The sequence below is a fragment of the Aureobasidium melanogenum genome, assembly GCF_000721775.1.
Source record: "Aureobasidium melanogenum CBS 110374 unplaced genomic scaffold scaffold_24, whole genome shotgun sequence".
In the NCBI taxonomy this organism is placed as follows: domain Eukaryota; kingdom Fungi; phylum Ascomycota; class Dothideomycetes; order Dothideales; family Saccotheciaceae; genus Aureobasidium; species Aureobasidium melanogenum.
This window is the reverse complement of record NW_024470076.1, coordinates 149,807-163,881: the sequence shown is the minus strand read 5'-3', so window position 1 is coordinate 163,881 and position 14,075 is coordinate 149,807. Positions and strand designations below refer to the sequence as shown.

The 14,075-nt window shown below is 48.4% G+C and overlaps 5 protein-coding genes across 5 annotated transcripts; 3 read left to right on the top strand and 2 right to left on the bottom strand.

The window, feature by feature from the left end:
* Nucleotides 1-968: 968 nt before the first annotated feature.
* Nucleotides 969-1,975, bottom strand: M437DRAFT_31677 (uncharacterized protein; the record flags this gene model as incomplete). Its single annotated transcript, XM_041019210.1, has 3 exons — nt 969-1,358; nt 1,415-1,642; nt 1,694-1,975. Coding segments are annotated over 3 exons (900 nt in total), but the record flags the coding sequence as incomplete, so codon positions are not given.
* Nucleotides 1,976-2,713: 738 nt separating this feature from the next.
* M437DRAFT_56619 (GABA permease) lies at nt 2,714-5,279 on the top strand (the record flags this gene model as incomplete). Its single annotated transcript, XM_041023081.1, has 13 exons — nt 2,714-3,040; nt 3,097-3,137; nt 3,189-3,218; nt 3,265-3,317; nt 3,371-3,431; nt 3,482-3,564; nt 3,616-3,861; nt 3,919-4,047; nt 4,094-4,200; nt 4,251-4,490; nt 4,542-4,649; nt 4,696-4,845; nt 5,034-5,279. 13 exons carry the CDS (start codon nt 2,714-2,716, stop codon nt 5,277-5,279), a joined length of 1,821 nt encoding a protein of 606 aa, XP_040876600.1.
* Nucleotides 5,280-7,797: 2,518 nt separating this feature from the next.
* M437DRAFT_78026 (uncharacterized protein) lies at nt 7,798-9,393 on the top strand (the record flags this gene model as incomplete). The annotated part of the gene is made up of 2 exons (XM_041026927.1): nt 7,798-8,194; nt 8,249-9,393. The coding sequence occupies 2 exons, from the start codon at nt 7,798-7,800 to the stop codon at nt 9,391-9,393; spliced, it is 1,542 nt and encodes a 513-aa protein (XP_040876599.1).
* Nucleotides 9,394-10,088: 695 nt separating this feature from the next.
* Nucleotides 10,089-12,161, bottom strand: M437DRAFT_56323 (putative glucose oxidase; the record flags this gene model as incomplete). Its single annotated transcript, XM_041023035.1, has 4 exons — nt 10,089-10,300; nt 10,359-10,978; nt 11,030-11,630; nt 11,681-12,161. 4 exons carry the CDS (start codon nt 12,159-12,161, stop codon nt 10,089-10,091), a joined length of 1,914 nt encoding a protein of 637 aa, XP_040876598.1.
* Nucleotides 12,162-13,503: 1,342 nt separating this feature from the next.
* On the top strand, nt 13,504-14,016 carry M437DRAFT_56259 (uncharacterized protein; the record flags this gene model as incomplete). The annotated part of the gene is made up of 1 exon (XM_041023018.1): nt 13,504-14,016. The coding sequence occupies one exon, from the start codon at nt 13,504-13,506 to the stop codon at nt 14,014-14,016; it is 513 nt and encodes a 170-aa protein (XP_040876597.1).
* Between the last annotated feature and the right edge of the window lie 59 nt (nt 14,017-14,075).

Genomic DNA, 14,075 nt, shown 5'->3' with positions numbered 1-14,075 from the left:
TGTCTGAAATGTACAGGATCGCAGTCCAGAAGAAGCCCATGTGAAGTATGTCGCGCCGTTGCGAATGTAAGCGACAAGTCGACATTTGGAATCTGCGTGTCGATAGTGCGAGCAGTCTGGTGTAAGAGAAGGACCTATTTCAATATGCACGGGTGCCCACGTTTCGGACCCGGACAAGACTCCGAAACTGACGGGTGATTAGTTATTCGGCGGATGTTGAATGTAGCTCCAGTTTGAACGGTGTTCCAGGCTAATGAAACGAACACTGACTGCAGGTGTTCTCGATTTCTGGAATTGGTTGTGTGTCCGTGTGTGACACTTCTGAACGCTTCTCGATTTGACAGCTTCTCTTGTTTATCGACGTCATTCGATGCTAGATGGTTCAACAGAACGAGATGAAGCGACATCTGCTGTTCATGTCGATTGATTCAGAGGTCGTGATAAAGCAGATTTTTTGCTCTTTGGCCTTTTCTCGACTTGTTATGTGTTGTTCATACGGACGAGTTGCCATCGGAAATTCTGTGGATTTCATCGACCAGATCGGCCTCGTCGACAAAGGCATAGGTACTTCTTCTCCGAGAAGGTGGCCTGGAAAGATGTTGGCATGGTGAACTTGGAGGTTTTCGAATCGTGGTTGCTCACGTTTCCTCAGATCTTGTTGCTGCCCTTACCGCAGCAGGCATTTCCTCGACCATTGTGGAATTCGACTCACGCCAGACCTTACTCCAACGGCTAGGCTTTGTGGGTTCCTCATAAGTGACTTCGACACTAGAGATGTGTTGGATGATGCCTAGTTCGATATCTTCTTCCTTCTTTGACAGTCGAAAAAGCTTCTTCTTTGGTCCCTCGACAATGGTTTCATTACGGCCTCGAAATGCTCCAGTTTGGCTTCCAGCGCTTTTCACTGGCTCAATCTGAGGCAATCTAGATGGATTAGATACAGACAGTGTTGCAGGAGGGTTTCCTTCCTTGTCAGTTCCCATGATGAGCACAGCGCCATTGCTGCGTGGTTCGGAATGGTTGGGAGAATCTTCCATCACAGTATCGAAAGGTGAAATCAGTGGTCTGAAAGACGGGAGTGATGCTGTAACCATACTCCAGAGAAGAGTGACCTGGAGCCAGACAACTGGTTGAACAATTGCTAAGCCTCGATCTTGAGTATTTTTCAGAGACAGATCCAGGTAGTACAAGTGAAGCATAGTGAAGGCGATGACAGGAAGCCTCGCAGCGAAAGTACCGATGATGACTGCTTTGTGCTTCGGGTTTAGCAGAATTCTGCAAATAAGTACGATCGGAACAATCACGATGGCCAGTTCAGACAACACGTCGAGTGTCTTGATCGTGACCCATCTACTTTGCTGCCGTGAGATCAGCTGGATAGTTCAGAATCAGGTGGTGAATTGAGATGACCTACCAGCCCAGGACACAGCTCTTTGTTCTTGAAATACCATCCAGCGTGACAATCGATAGAGATAAGCAGGATGCTGACAACCAAGAAAACGAGGTTGACAACGAGCATGACATCGCAGATAATTCGATTGAATCGTTCCTGGCCGTAAAACAGCCGGCGAGTAAAAAGTGTCAAGGAAATTTTGGCCAAGTAGATGACCACAAAGAACAAAACAAGCCGCGTGTAACTGCTCTGAGAACTGTTAAACCTGATCTTTTCGTCCTTTAGATGAACATCGCTTACATTGTTGAGTATCTCTTGATGCTGTGGCCGAAGAATGCTTGATGAGTTTCCCAGGCAATTGTGGAGCGCAACGAACACGAATGTATGCTGGACTACACACGCAAGAGTGGACACTAGCAGTGCAGCATCGTCAAAGCTGTACATGCCGCGGCGCAGAACGAAACGAACACTGCTGCAGAGAATTGCATATGTTAGACTGACGATGCAGACCACATAGACGATACCAGCATGGTCTGTTGATGTCAACTGGGAGAAGTAGTAGACGTCTGGAGGAAGGGCATCTCTCGAGAGGACTGAGTATTTACTCATACCGCCTGTGAGAGTGTCGCGAGATATTTCGCAACGAGCATTTGAAGAAAGAAGTTGATGAGGATGATGAGATTCGATGTCAAGATGAGACACAATGAGTTCAGGTCATCTTTCTAGAATTCACAATCGCAAGACCGTTGGTCGTGGCTTCCCTAAAGGTCGCTGGTGACACTCTTTCTTCCAATTCAAAGCTGACTCGGTGTCGCCGCAACCCCGCATCCGCACCTTCCATTCGACGACAAACACAATTTAATGACAACGTCCGTCAAACAAGCATGATCTGGACACCGGTCAAGTTCGGGCGTGATGGGACGTTGTAATCTTGTCGATGCCTACGCGGCCAAGAACTCCGTAAAATCGTCGGATAAAAGCCACATTCAATGCAAACGTTGCTGACCTGGCACAGAAATGGAACAGGCTACCAACGCCCTGCCCTAAAAACACCCTGGTCAGGGATCGTGTGTGGTAGGGAACAATTCATCTAGCTGCATGACGTTTGCAAGCTTGGACCGGCGTTCAATGTACAGAATTTGTGCCCATGAGAAACTGGTACATAGGCTGTGAAATAGGAGCTCACCCTGCGAGCTCTAGGCCAAGACAAGCCAGGCTCGTGGCGGGCCTGCAACGTTATTAGCTCACTAGAGAACATGTAAGTTCTACGACCAGAACACTTTGTTTCCTTGGCCTCCAGCTTCCTGGGTCACCAACACAATGCATGAAGACTCTATCCAGAAGGCATCCAGCGTTGAGGTTGCAGAGCGAAGGAAAGGTAGTTTTCTCAGACCCATCACCACACGGGGCGATAGCTTCCCCGATGAACGAGATGGAAACAGAAAATTGGACGACATCGCCAGACCAGGACTCGGGTTAACCAGGCTGTCGTCTTCCCGTACACCATTATCTAGAGGCTCTTCCTATCAACCAGACTGGGCCCATGACGCAGAAGATATGTCTGCATCAACAGTGCCCGTACAGGAGCTTGGATCACCGGAGGATTTCAAAGATATGTTGAGAATGGGTAGGACCCAGGAAATGAGGGTGGGTTTGAATCTTCTCGCATAATCGCGGAAGGATGGAGCTGATTCACTTTCCAGAGAGTGTTCAAACAGTTTTCTCTGATATCTTTCGGGTGCCTGTAAGTCTTGAAATTATGCGTACAGCACATTAACTAATAGTGTTGCACCAGGTCGCAATGCACATGGGAATTCATCTTACTGTGAGTCAATGCTGACCTGACTTTGAACGATCCTGATCGATATTAGTAACAACAATCAAACACTCGAAGCGGGCGGATGTGCTTTACTTTTCTGGTCTTGTTTGTGGTGTCATTCTGATCCAGAGGAGATGTCATACTGACCAAGAATATAGATGTGTGGTCTTTTGTGGGCTCTATGTTCATTACGGCGTCGCTGGCAGAAATGGCTTCGATGTAGGTATAAGAAGACAACATAATTATGGTCGAGCTAACATTTGGGTTAGGACACCGAGCTCAGCGGGTCAACATTTTTGGGTTTCAGAATTCGCCAGTCAACGATGGCAGCAGTCTCTGTCCTATGTCACGGGTGAGCAAGTGTATGACAAGTGCTTTGAGGTATAAAGACTGACAGCCTCAGCGTGGTCGACACTCCTTGGTTGGCAATGCGGAAATGCCTCAGGACTCTTCCTGACAGGCTCGCTCATCCAGTCCATGATAACGATCTATCGTCCTGCGAACGGTGATTTGACGTGGCAGACAATTGTATTTATGCTTCCATGTCTCGGTCTGGTCGTCTTAGTCAATATATATGGATCGCGCACGATCGCCACGTTGCAGAATGTTTGTATGTCATTACACATTCTTGCTCTGATTGCAATCGTTGGTTAGTTGAATCCTGAACACGAATCCACCCTTTTGACCGATGCTAACAGCAACTAAGCCATTTTGGGAGTACTATCGCCGCATATTCCATCAAAGAGGGCTTTCTTGCAGATTGAGAACACAGAGTGGCCTTCTACAGCTCTTGCAGTACTTGCTGGTCAGACAAATGCAAACTATAGCTTGTTTTGTGAGTTCGATAGCACTCTCTAAGTGCAAAGAGCTAATGTCAATAGACGTTGATGCCCCAATTCGGCTTTCTGAGGAGGCTCAAGATGCTGCGGTAGCCGTACCAAGGGCAGCAATGCGCAGTCAATTGATCAGCGGATTTTGTGGACTTCTCGTAAGGTTTCAACCAAAACACACGTCTTGAATCTAACAATTCTCTTTCAGGCTGTCGCAATATTTGCTTTCTGCATTCCAAGTGTTAAAGAAGCCCTAAATCATCCAACTGGCTACTCACTGCTTTACATTCTCCAGTTGTCCGTTCCAAACGGCGTTATAATATGTGTTCTTCTGGCGTTCATTGTTCTCTTGGGGGCAAGCAACATTGGCTTTTCAGCCGCCACTGCAAGAATCACCTATGCTTTTGCAAGAGACCAAGGACTTCCGTTCTCTCAGTGGATCAGCAAGGTATTCAGATGTTGAGAAGCACAGCAAGAACTAGCTGACAAGAGATCAAAGGTTCACAAAGGACGGCTCACTCCAATCAATGCTGTGTTTTTGACGGCAGTATTTAGTGCGTTATTGTCACTGATAAATCTTGGGTCTCAGACTGCCTTCTACGGGATCGTAAGTTTGTCTTGAAGGATGCTTCTGAATGCAACTGATAGCGTAGGTGGGGCTTGCTCAAGCCACTCAAGCCATGTCATACTTTCTAGCCATCTCGAGCGTATTGTACCGTCGCATGAGATCGCCACAGAGCATGCCAAAAGCGCGATGGGGCCTCGGACCTACTTGGGGTCCGGTCAACAACGTTCTTGCCTTTGTAAGTTCACGCCCATACCATTCCTGGCTTTTTTTGGCCTATCTTCAAGCAAGCTACATGGTTACTACCGCACAAACATCTCTTCGAATGTGCTATCAACACCGATGGAGGCAACAGAACACACCTGATCAAAGCCTCGAAAGTATGTTGGTCTTGAAGCAGAACGCTGATTAGACCTTCTGTTCCAGATATTCTCGATAAACTGCTTCATCTGCTCGTTTGCTCCGCCGAGTCTGCCAGTATCTTCGACGAATTTCAACGTGGCAGCCGCGCTTTTCGTAGGTGCGGTAATTCTGATGATGATAACGTATTATTTCAGAAAGAAAGAATATGTGGGACCAGTAGCACGTACAAGAGACACTCCAAGCTGGAACCTGAGTCAGCTAGGTACAGGTCAGAACGTTCAATTCTTGACGATACCGGAGGAGTTCTGAGAGCGCTCTCAACTATGACCTGCTGCGTTGTGTTGCGTAGCTGGCGCAAAAGACAAGCCTGCCTTCCTTCTCGGCATGAAAGCTCTGGACCTTGAGTAATCACAACATAGACCATCCTCCTATGGCGGTCCGTGCCATTTGCAGAGAACGCGTACAGGTATCCACTATCGTCGGCATACAAGTATAAAATCAATCCGGGATGATCAGAGTACTACGTCTTCAGAAGCAAATTATGGTTGTAAAACATCTTTTTCACACAAGGCCAATTTCGCGCGGGCTACGTGATTTGCACACTCAAAGGTCCGAATATGATGCTGCGGATAGCGAGTGCTGGCAGCTTCGAGACGGTTGGTCTGCGAGCGCCACACTATTCAGATCGAGAACCTAGAAATGCGCTCTTCGTGGGGCATCGGTTTCCTCATCAGTGTCAAAAGAGCTCCTTGGCATCTTCTTTTGTCTATTGCCTCTTCTCGTTCGAGCTACCTCAATGTGAACACGATGTTCCCAGGTTGACATTCAGGTTTCCATACTCGGTAAGGCGGGCTGGACAATCACAATTGATTCCGATTGGTGGACCAAGATCTGTCAGTTTGCGTAATTGCGCAGTCAGCGCAAAGTCTCAAATGATTCGCGTTCGCTTGCGAAAGGGTTAGATTGAGCCTTTGGGGTCGACTATTGGCTAAGGCTGTGGAGTGCCTCCACTCTATCGAAAGCTATGTTCGGCTTGTCGAAGAATGCACGGTGGTTATGTATCATGCATACTTTGAAGCTTAGAACACCTTCGGGGTCGCCGCAACCAACCGGCGGGAAGTGCGGATGCCTCAGGCCATGTTTTCATCGTGCATTCATCTAGACAACTGCATAATTGTGCAACGAAGTTTGTGCTTCACCGACCAGCGGACGCAATGCAATAGTCAACAGATGCGGAATCAAGTCTGTAGATAAAAGCATCGTGAGCAGTGTGTTTGGCGTAGCAAAAGATGCATGGAACAAAAACAAAAGCTTGGAGGCTGTCGGTATTGATAGAAGGTTAAGATAGTTCCACGGCTCGGCCGCTTACCGATCGACAATACGAATACGACTAGTTGAATATAAGTCCTCGAAGCCTCAATTCTGTTCGTGGTCACAGCTAATAATGATCATCCCAGCCACGTGCAGAGAGTAGTTCTGAACGCGGGATTACATATGTTTGCGAACTGTATACATATCAGACTCTGATTCCTCAAGCCCTACACCAACGTTTGTGAACAGCAATCTGTTACTGCAAGCGGGGAACAGGTACAATAGGTACCGCTTGGTCGGTACAGATTCATGCGCTAGACGTCTGCAAGGGCTGCAATCCTGAGTATCTTGTCACTTCAGCTCTCAGGAATTGTGGCAATCTGCAAGGCACGTCAAATCGAAAAGGAGGACAAGCCTTTGACGTTGCGTCCAGACCGACTGACGATTTCAAATTATCCTTGCCGATGTTGTCGAGGCAGCAAGTCTGCCGCGTTCTTAGCAGATTACAGGCAAATTTACTGTTTGGTGACGATCGCAGGTGGATCAGGTAGATCGCATCAAGCACGAGAGGTGAACGTGTTCGCGGCAGAAGTAGTTTCGAAATGCGAAGAAGAAATTCTTAAGAAATCACAGATGTAATTAGAAGCAGCCACCAATCAGATCTGGGATGATCACCCGCGACTCGCCGGACCCAGCACCCGAAAATCGAACCGCGCTTGCAACGGGCATGCATGATACCTTTCTGTACATTCGGTAAGGACCGAGGTTACTAAGCAGTGGTTGAAAGGAAAGAGGAGTGAGCTCCAGCTTCAAAAGGGTGACGTAGAAACTCAAATCAGTCAGACCATTCCCGAATAGGTTCAAGCAGCTAGCTGGCACGGTCCTCGACATCCGACTCGGGGTAGACAGCACATGCCATCTGCAGTGCAGAGGACGAAATGCTCTCATCCTATCCCAGTAAGGCTCAAGCCATCGGACGTGTGTCGCTAAAATGCTTGTATCAAAGTGCACTAGAAGCCCTGGAAATTGAAATCGGTTCTTCACTCGCTATCGCACTCACATCGGCCGTATCACCATTTCCGATGACGAGCTTCTGCTCCAATATCATGTACTGATGCTGCGTAACCATTCATCACGATCCATCTCGATCAGGGACTGGAGAAGTCGAAGTTTGGTTTCTGCCACAGCCTTCGCATTGCTATATCGAGATCGTTGAAGAGGCTCAAGAGGTGAGATGCACTGTGCACATACCAAGCATGATGCTATCCAGTAGATTGGCTAAGGTTACCAGTCAGCAAAGGTTAGCGGCCCCACTCCCGTAACGTCGTTGCAGATGCGAGCATGCCATGGTATGCGGATCTCGAGTCTGTCCGCTCCGGATGAGCGAAGGCTTGCTTTAGAGGCATACCCTATTCTTTAAATATGATTTCCGCTGTCCCCCCGTACAGAACTCGGAAGTCAGCTGTAAGCTCGCTCACTACTTGGTTCTCGTGCTGGCTGGCGATAATGCAGCACTATGTTCATCAATATCACTACCCCCTCTGACACCCAGAAGGGTCCCTTGCGAAGGGCCATTCGATCACAGGCTGCACTAAGCAGTGCTACTTGTCGGAAGAACACCATTGCCGCCAAAGCCAGCTCCAATTCGAGCTCTCCCGAGGATCAAATACCTCCAAGGGTGCGTAGGAGAAGCAAAGCAAAGGCGATCAAAGACAATACCGAAGCACCTAGTAGCTCATCGGTTTCCATTTCTTCAAGACGCAACTCTTCCAGTCCTACTTCCCTCAGTCCGGCACAACAGGACTATACCATCAGTCCACAACTCAGCCAATTGGTCATTCAATTCGACTCGTCTTTGACATTTCCCTACCCTGACGCCTGGCATGCGAAGATCCCGCAATTGGTCGATACATGTAGCTCTCATGCTTCTTGTTCGTAAAAAAACTTCGACTGACCTTGTTGCCCAGACTTGACATATTTCGCTCCAAGCCATCAGGATCCCATCTACATATCCGACCGACCAATCCTTCGCCAAGAGCTATGGCCTGATACAATGTCACATCGCGCCCTCTTCTTCACGAATCTGCTTCTTGCATCATCTCATCCATCTTTCTCGCGGGAACAAACTCAGGAGATTACCGCATGGTTTCGTCTCGAAGCAATGCGTAGCCTCCAGGTTGGATTGGATTCATCCACAGGCTTGAACACAAGTGACCAAATGATTGCAACGGTGTGTTTGCTCTGCGCTTGGGAGTTCCAATTCGGTGATGAGGTCTCGGCAATGGCACACATGACAGGTTTGAAGACGATGATAAACCTGCGCGGAGGGTTCCACGATGCCACACTGCCGCCAATTATTCGTCGCCTTGTCTCCTTTGTCACCTACGACCAGCGATGGTACTCTGGCATGGAGCCTGTGTATGTACCGCAAGGATTGGACCGACCCTTCACGAGTGACCTGAGCAGCCTTGATCTGCCAACCGGCTTTGCATCCATTGCACGATCCTATCGGATTTGTCCAATTGCGCCTTCGACATTGGGACTCATCTCGGAAATCAACCTTATCATGAAGAGACCTCGACACCGTAAATTTGCTTTGCTTGACGTTCAGACACGCTTGACCGACCACAACTTTTTGGAAAATCTGACGAGCAACTTCTCGCCAATTCAGACTTCCATGGATGACACTATCTCCGTTCAGGCCGAAATGCATATCAAGCTTGCGCTGTTGTCGCTTGTCTCTCACTTGCAGGGTAGCGGTTCTGAACAGTTTTGGGAGATGAGCGAGTCCCTGTTTCCGGAAGTTCTGATCAACACCGTCTACGCTGAGATTGGACTATGGGCTCTCTTTTTGATATGCGGCACTATGCAGATCCCATCTCCCAGACTCCTGGACGGACTCGAAAAGCTGGTCTCGAGTCTATTGCATATCGATTGGTCGCTGATCGACCTCACTTTACGTCAATATTTATATCCCTCGGACAGCCTTGACGTGGCTTCGCGAGCATTGTGGGACCAAATGATGCCAAACAGAGCAACTATATTCGAGCAGAACAATCTTTCCAGATTTCATGTTGCCGCAAATTTACGCAATGAAGTGCCAATCGTCTGAGACCTGGCCCACAACTACGACTAGGCACATCACCATTACACCACCAGATCTAGGAACGATCCATATTACTGAGAACATCAGCTCCGCAGATCCACTTGTGCATGCTACCTTATGATGACCTGAGCTTCATTTTTAGTTTTGTCAAAACGAAAGCTCGGAATGATTCTATCGTTTTTCCTACCATTCAAAACCAAGGCGCGACCCGCTGACTAGCTTGTATCAACCTTCGATAGACGGTATCAAGTTTTTGGTCTGCCGGTATCGCCCACAACTCATACTTGACCATCAACAACAGCTCTGTTGCCAAGCTTTGAGGCATGGTCAATAGTGTTGGATATTGGGTTGGTTGCGGCATAAGCTCGTCGTGATCGTAAGGGACCAGTGACGAGGTACGGCAGTGTAACGCTGGCATTGCACCGATTTGAGATCTCAAAGGCTCTGACCAGCGGTTCGGTTGGCACGCACTCGCATCTTCGAAACAGACCAAGGGTTCTAAGATTCATTGAGCTTCAATGAAACACCCACCTGTTTCACATACTACAAGGATAGCTCTCATACTACAAGGATAACTCCTTGGCACGATTTTTTCTTCCCACAAATCATAGAGACAAACAAGGAATTATATTTTTCGCTACAAAAAGGAACGACTCGGAAAAAAGAAACAACAAGAGACTGTGGGGAAGAGGGATGATAGATCAGTAGTAACGCTGCTTGATAGCATCAGCAGCTCTCTCTGCAATCGCATAGATGGTGGCAGTCAGATGACCGCAGACCTGGAAAGGAATGACTGAGGCATCGACAACGCGCACGTTGTCAACGCCATATACTGAGAGATTGGTATCGACTACACCGCCGAGGTCTTGAGCCATCATGGCTGCTGTGGAGATGTAGTGGTAGTTCGAACGATCTAATAGAGCGAGTCAGCAACTGCGTCTGCTTTTTCCTTGCAAAGTACGAATACTTACAGCCTTCTTTCAGGGCCTTGGCCCAGACTTCGTTAGAAGCATCAAGGGGCACACTTTGGAGACCAGGGCTGAGTTCTCCAGTAACGACCTCACAAAGAGCATCAGAACCAGCCAACTTTCTCACTGCCTTGGCAGTGCCAATCTGCTGCTTCAAGTCATAGTCGAGCTGGAAGTAGTTGGGGTTGATAGCAGCAGGAGTGGTAGAGTCATTGGACTGGATGTGAATATTACCACGAGAGAAAGGAAGCAGACCCCAGTACGAGAAATCCATCCTGCCATCTCCAGGAGAGAGCAGGATCTCGGAAATAGGGATCTGTTGGTTGAAGATGAGATCATAGTGGATCATGAACAACTTCTCCATGACTTTCTGGTCGAGCACACCATTGGAGGCTTCTACGACAGATGTAGCATATTGGAGTATGTTGTCCCTGATTGTGCAGTTGAAGTCGTAAGTGTCGTTGCCAAAGATGTCCGCGACGCTGAAGTAGCCGACGTAGTCGGCTGTGCCTGAGAAGCTCTTGTTGGAGCTGTATGCACCAGCACCCGTGGTCTGGTCTTGGAGATTCTCTCCCACAGTTGGTAGGTCAACTTTGACGTCAATGCCATGTTGTTCTAGAATACTATTCCTAGTCAGTTTTGCAAAGTCTCTTAGATAAATTAATCATGCTTACGCAGAGTTGCCGATGCCCGACAATTCCAAGATGAGAGGTGATCTCAATGCACCAGCCGAAAGAATGACCTCTTTTTTAGCACTAAGAGTCTTTTGCTTTCCAGAAGCATCGGTAAATTGTACTCCGTCGACACGAGGGGTTGAGTTCGTCGAAGATCCATCCCAGGTCATGCGCTGTACAAAAGAGTTTGTGTAGAGGTCCAGATTGGTTCTGTTTTGGATAGGCAGGTAGTAAGCACGGCCAGCGTCTTCACGAACGTTAAGCTCGCGGTCTACGGTCGCGGGATAGCGAGTGAAGCCACGCATGGAACCACCGTTAGGTTCTGGGATGTATGGCAATCCAGTAGAAGTGTATGTGGCGTTTACGAGCGAAGTGACGTCCTCACCAAGAAGACCAGTGTTCCATCCGGTCCTGAGGTAGCCAGTCGTTCCATGAACTCTAATGTCGTAATTGACACCAGCTGAACACTGTTCTTCAGTAGGAATCTGAAAGTGTTCGCTTTGCTTATAGTAAGGCAGTAGGCTCTCCCAATTCCAGCCGTCATTGCCGAGATGCTCCCAAGCGTCGATCTGAGCTGCTTGAGCTCTCAAGTAAGCCATGCCTTGAGTCTCGTCAGATATCAAGCTCAATTGTTCGTAATGATAGACTCACCATTGATTGTGCTGGTCCCACCGAGAGCCTTGCCAGCTCTCATTGTCTGGCTTTTGTTTTCGGCATATGCTTGAGGTACGCTCTCGTATTGCCAGTCAATTGCCGTTCCAAAAGACAAGCCATAGCCATCTACATCGGACACATTCTTGTTGTCGAATACCAGATCGCCAGCCTCAATGACAGCGACTGACGTGTCTGTGTTCTCTGATAATCGATTTGCGATCACTAAACCAGCGGTGCCGCCCCCTACGATGATGAAATCGTAGACGCCCACACTATCTGCCGGGACTTCAGAAGCAGAAGAGCCAGATGATGTTTGGCAGCCGATAATATCAGGACTGTCGCAAGTCTGCTCGCCGGCAGATGAGGAAACTTCGCTTGATGAAGCTGCTGGGACAGGAGAAGCAGTAGTTGGAACAATGGTCGGAGCTGTGGTGGTGTTATATACAGCACTGGAAGACGCAATCCCATATCCGGACATGCCTGTACTAGCAGATGCTGCATCTACTACGGAAGAAGATATGCCACTTCCTTGAGGGGCAGTACCGCCGTATGCAGATCCTTGGTTGTTATAGGCAGGTCCACTGCCGTAGTCGGGTGATTCTCCATATGTAGGACCAGACTCGCTACCATAAGTAGAACCACCATTGTATGCCGGTGCCTCGGCATAAGCTGAGCCATGTGCATGCGAGAAGAGGTCACCAAACAGACCACCATTCAAAAAAGGCAACGTAGGCAGCGCCAGCGCTGGGGAAACAAGAGACAATGCAGCAATGGAATACCGCATGATTGCTCAAGAAGATTATAACGAATCGAAAAAAAAAAAATGAGTGGACTGATCTTCGAATGTCGAAGCTTGCAAACCTCGCGATTATGTACTTGCCTGGCCTTCGCCCGAAGATCCAGCTATCCCGCGATTCTTTTGCAGCAAAGCTGTAACGCATTAGTGTTGCATACCCCTCAGCTAGAGTCATATGTCGAGTTTCACAGCCAAAGTTGGCAATACTCCGCTCGGATTTCCTTGACGATCTGCTGCCAACATTGAAGGCAGAGTTGGGCTTGCCCTGGAGAGGTTTTTGTGAACATCCTGTTACCAATGATCTAGACTCTCAACGTGCACATGCGATGTTTGTCAAGTCACAAAGGCTTGATTGAGCGGCTGGCATGAGGTGTTTAGGGCTTGGCGTTTCAGATACGCTCCTGATGTCGGATTTGGTACTACTTGACGAAGCTGTTGTTTCGAAGAGGATACTCAAATAGAATGGTAACACTGGCCAATGGCGAATACTGTGTCGTCGCCGCTGGTATCCTTGGTCGTGGACGGGGGAATTGTTGCGGCTCATGACGTCCGGACATGAGTCGTGATTGTCTAGCCATCATCCTCTGTGTTGGTAGACAGCGGACAAAATTCAAGAGCACCGCGCGCGCGAAATTACGGCCGACGAAGATCTCGGAGCTATCTTCTCATATATATTCCTCCGCTGCCTGTTCTTACGTGCGAGAGCTATCAGTACCAAAACGGATAAAGATCGGTTGCTGTGTGGCTATACAGCCATGGGTCGGCGTTGAATCCCTCCGCAGCTTTGCAGTCTTTCCTAAAGCGGACGAGGCAGCGAGAAGTACGTCCTCCGAGTATGACATCCATGTAGCACAGCCCACGACTTGTATGTCTTTGAGATAAGACTGTAGAGATGACCTTCAAGAGAGATAAATAAGCAGTGCTCCTTAATATTCTATTCATACCATTTCATCAGCTCTTCAATCAAACATCCAATATCTACAACAATCTCTATTTCATCAGACATACTATTCAACCACCGATAATGTGCTGCAAACGTCGTGCCAATCCACAAGAGTCGACCGGCGCCAAGCTGGTGCAGGATCAACCAATCACTACCTCTCGTGCTGCTTCTAGCGAGCCTCTGGATCCTCCTCCAGCCTACGAGCAAGTCGAGAAAGGATCGAAAGATATCACCTCAAGCCAAGACATCGATGCATCAAAATATCTTGACAATCAAGGAACGTCCGATGTTCGAGCTGTTCCTTCATACAGCTCCAATAATGCCAACCTGGAACTCCGAACGAACAACGTCAACATGCACACTCCCCGATCGACATGTCAAAGTAAATGCGCAGCAAAGCGTGAGCGGAAACAACAGAAGCGCGAGCTTCGCCAGGAGCACCGTATGGAGAAGCGAGAGTACCGTCAGGAGAAGCGTGAACTTCGAGCCGAGCATCGCTTCGAGAGGAAGGAGATGCGAAGGGCCCACGACGGTCCGATCAGCATGCTGATCAAAGGCGTCTCAAATTTGATGAAGCAGGACGGCAAGGTATAAAGCGATGTGTATGATGAACGACCGGGACGAATTATTACGTTTGATGTTGTGGTGTGCCT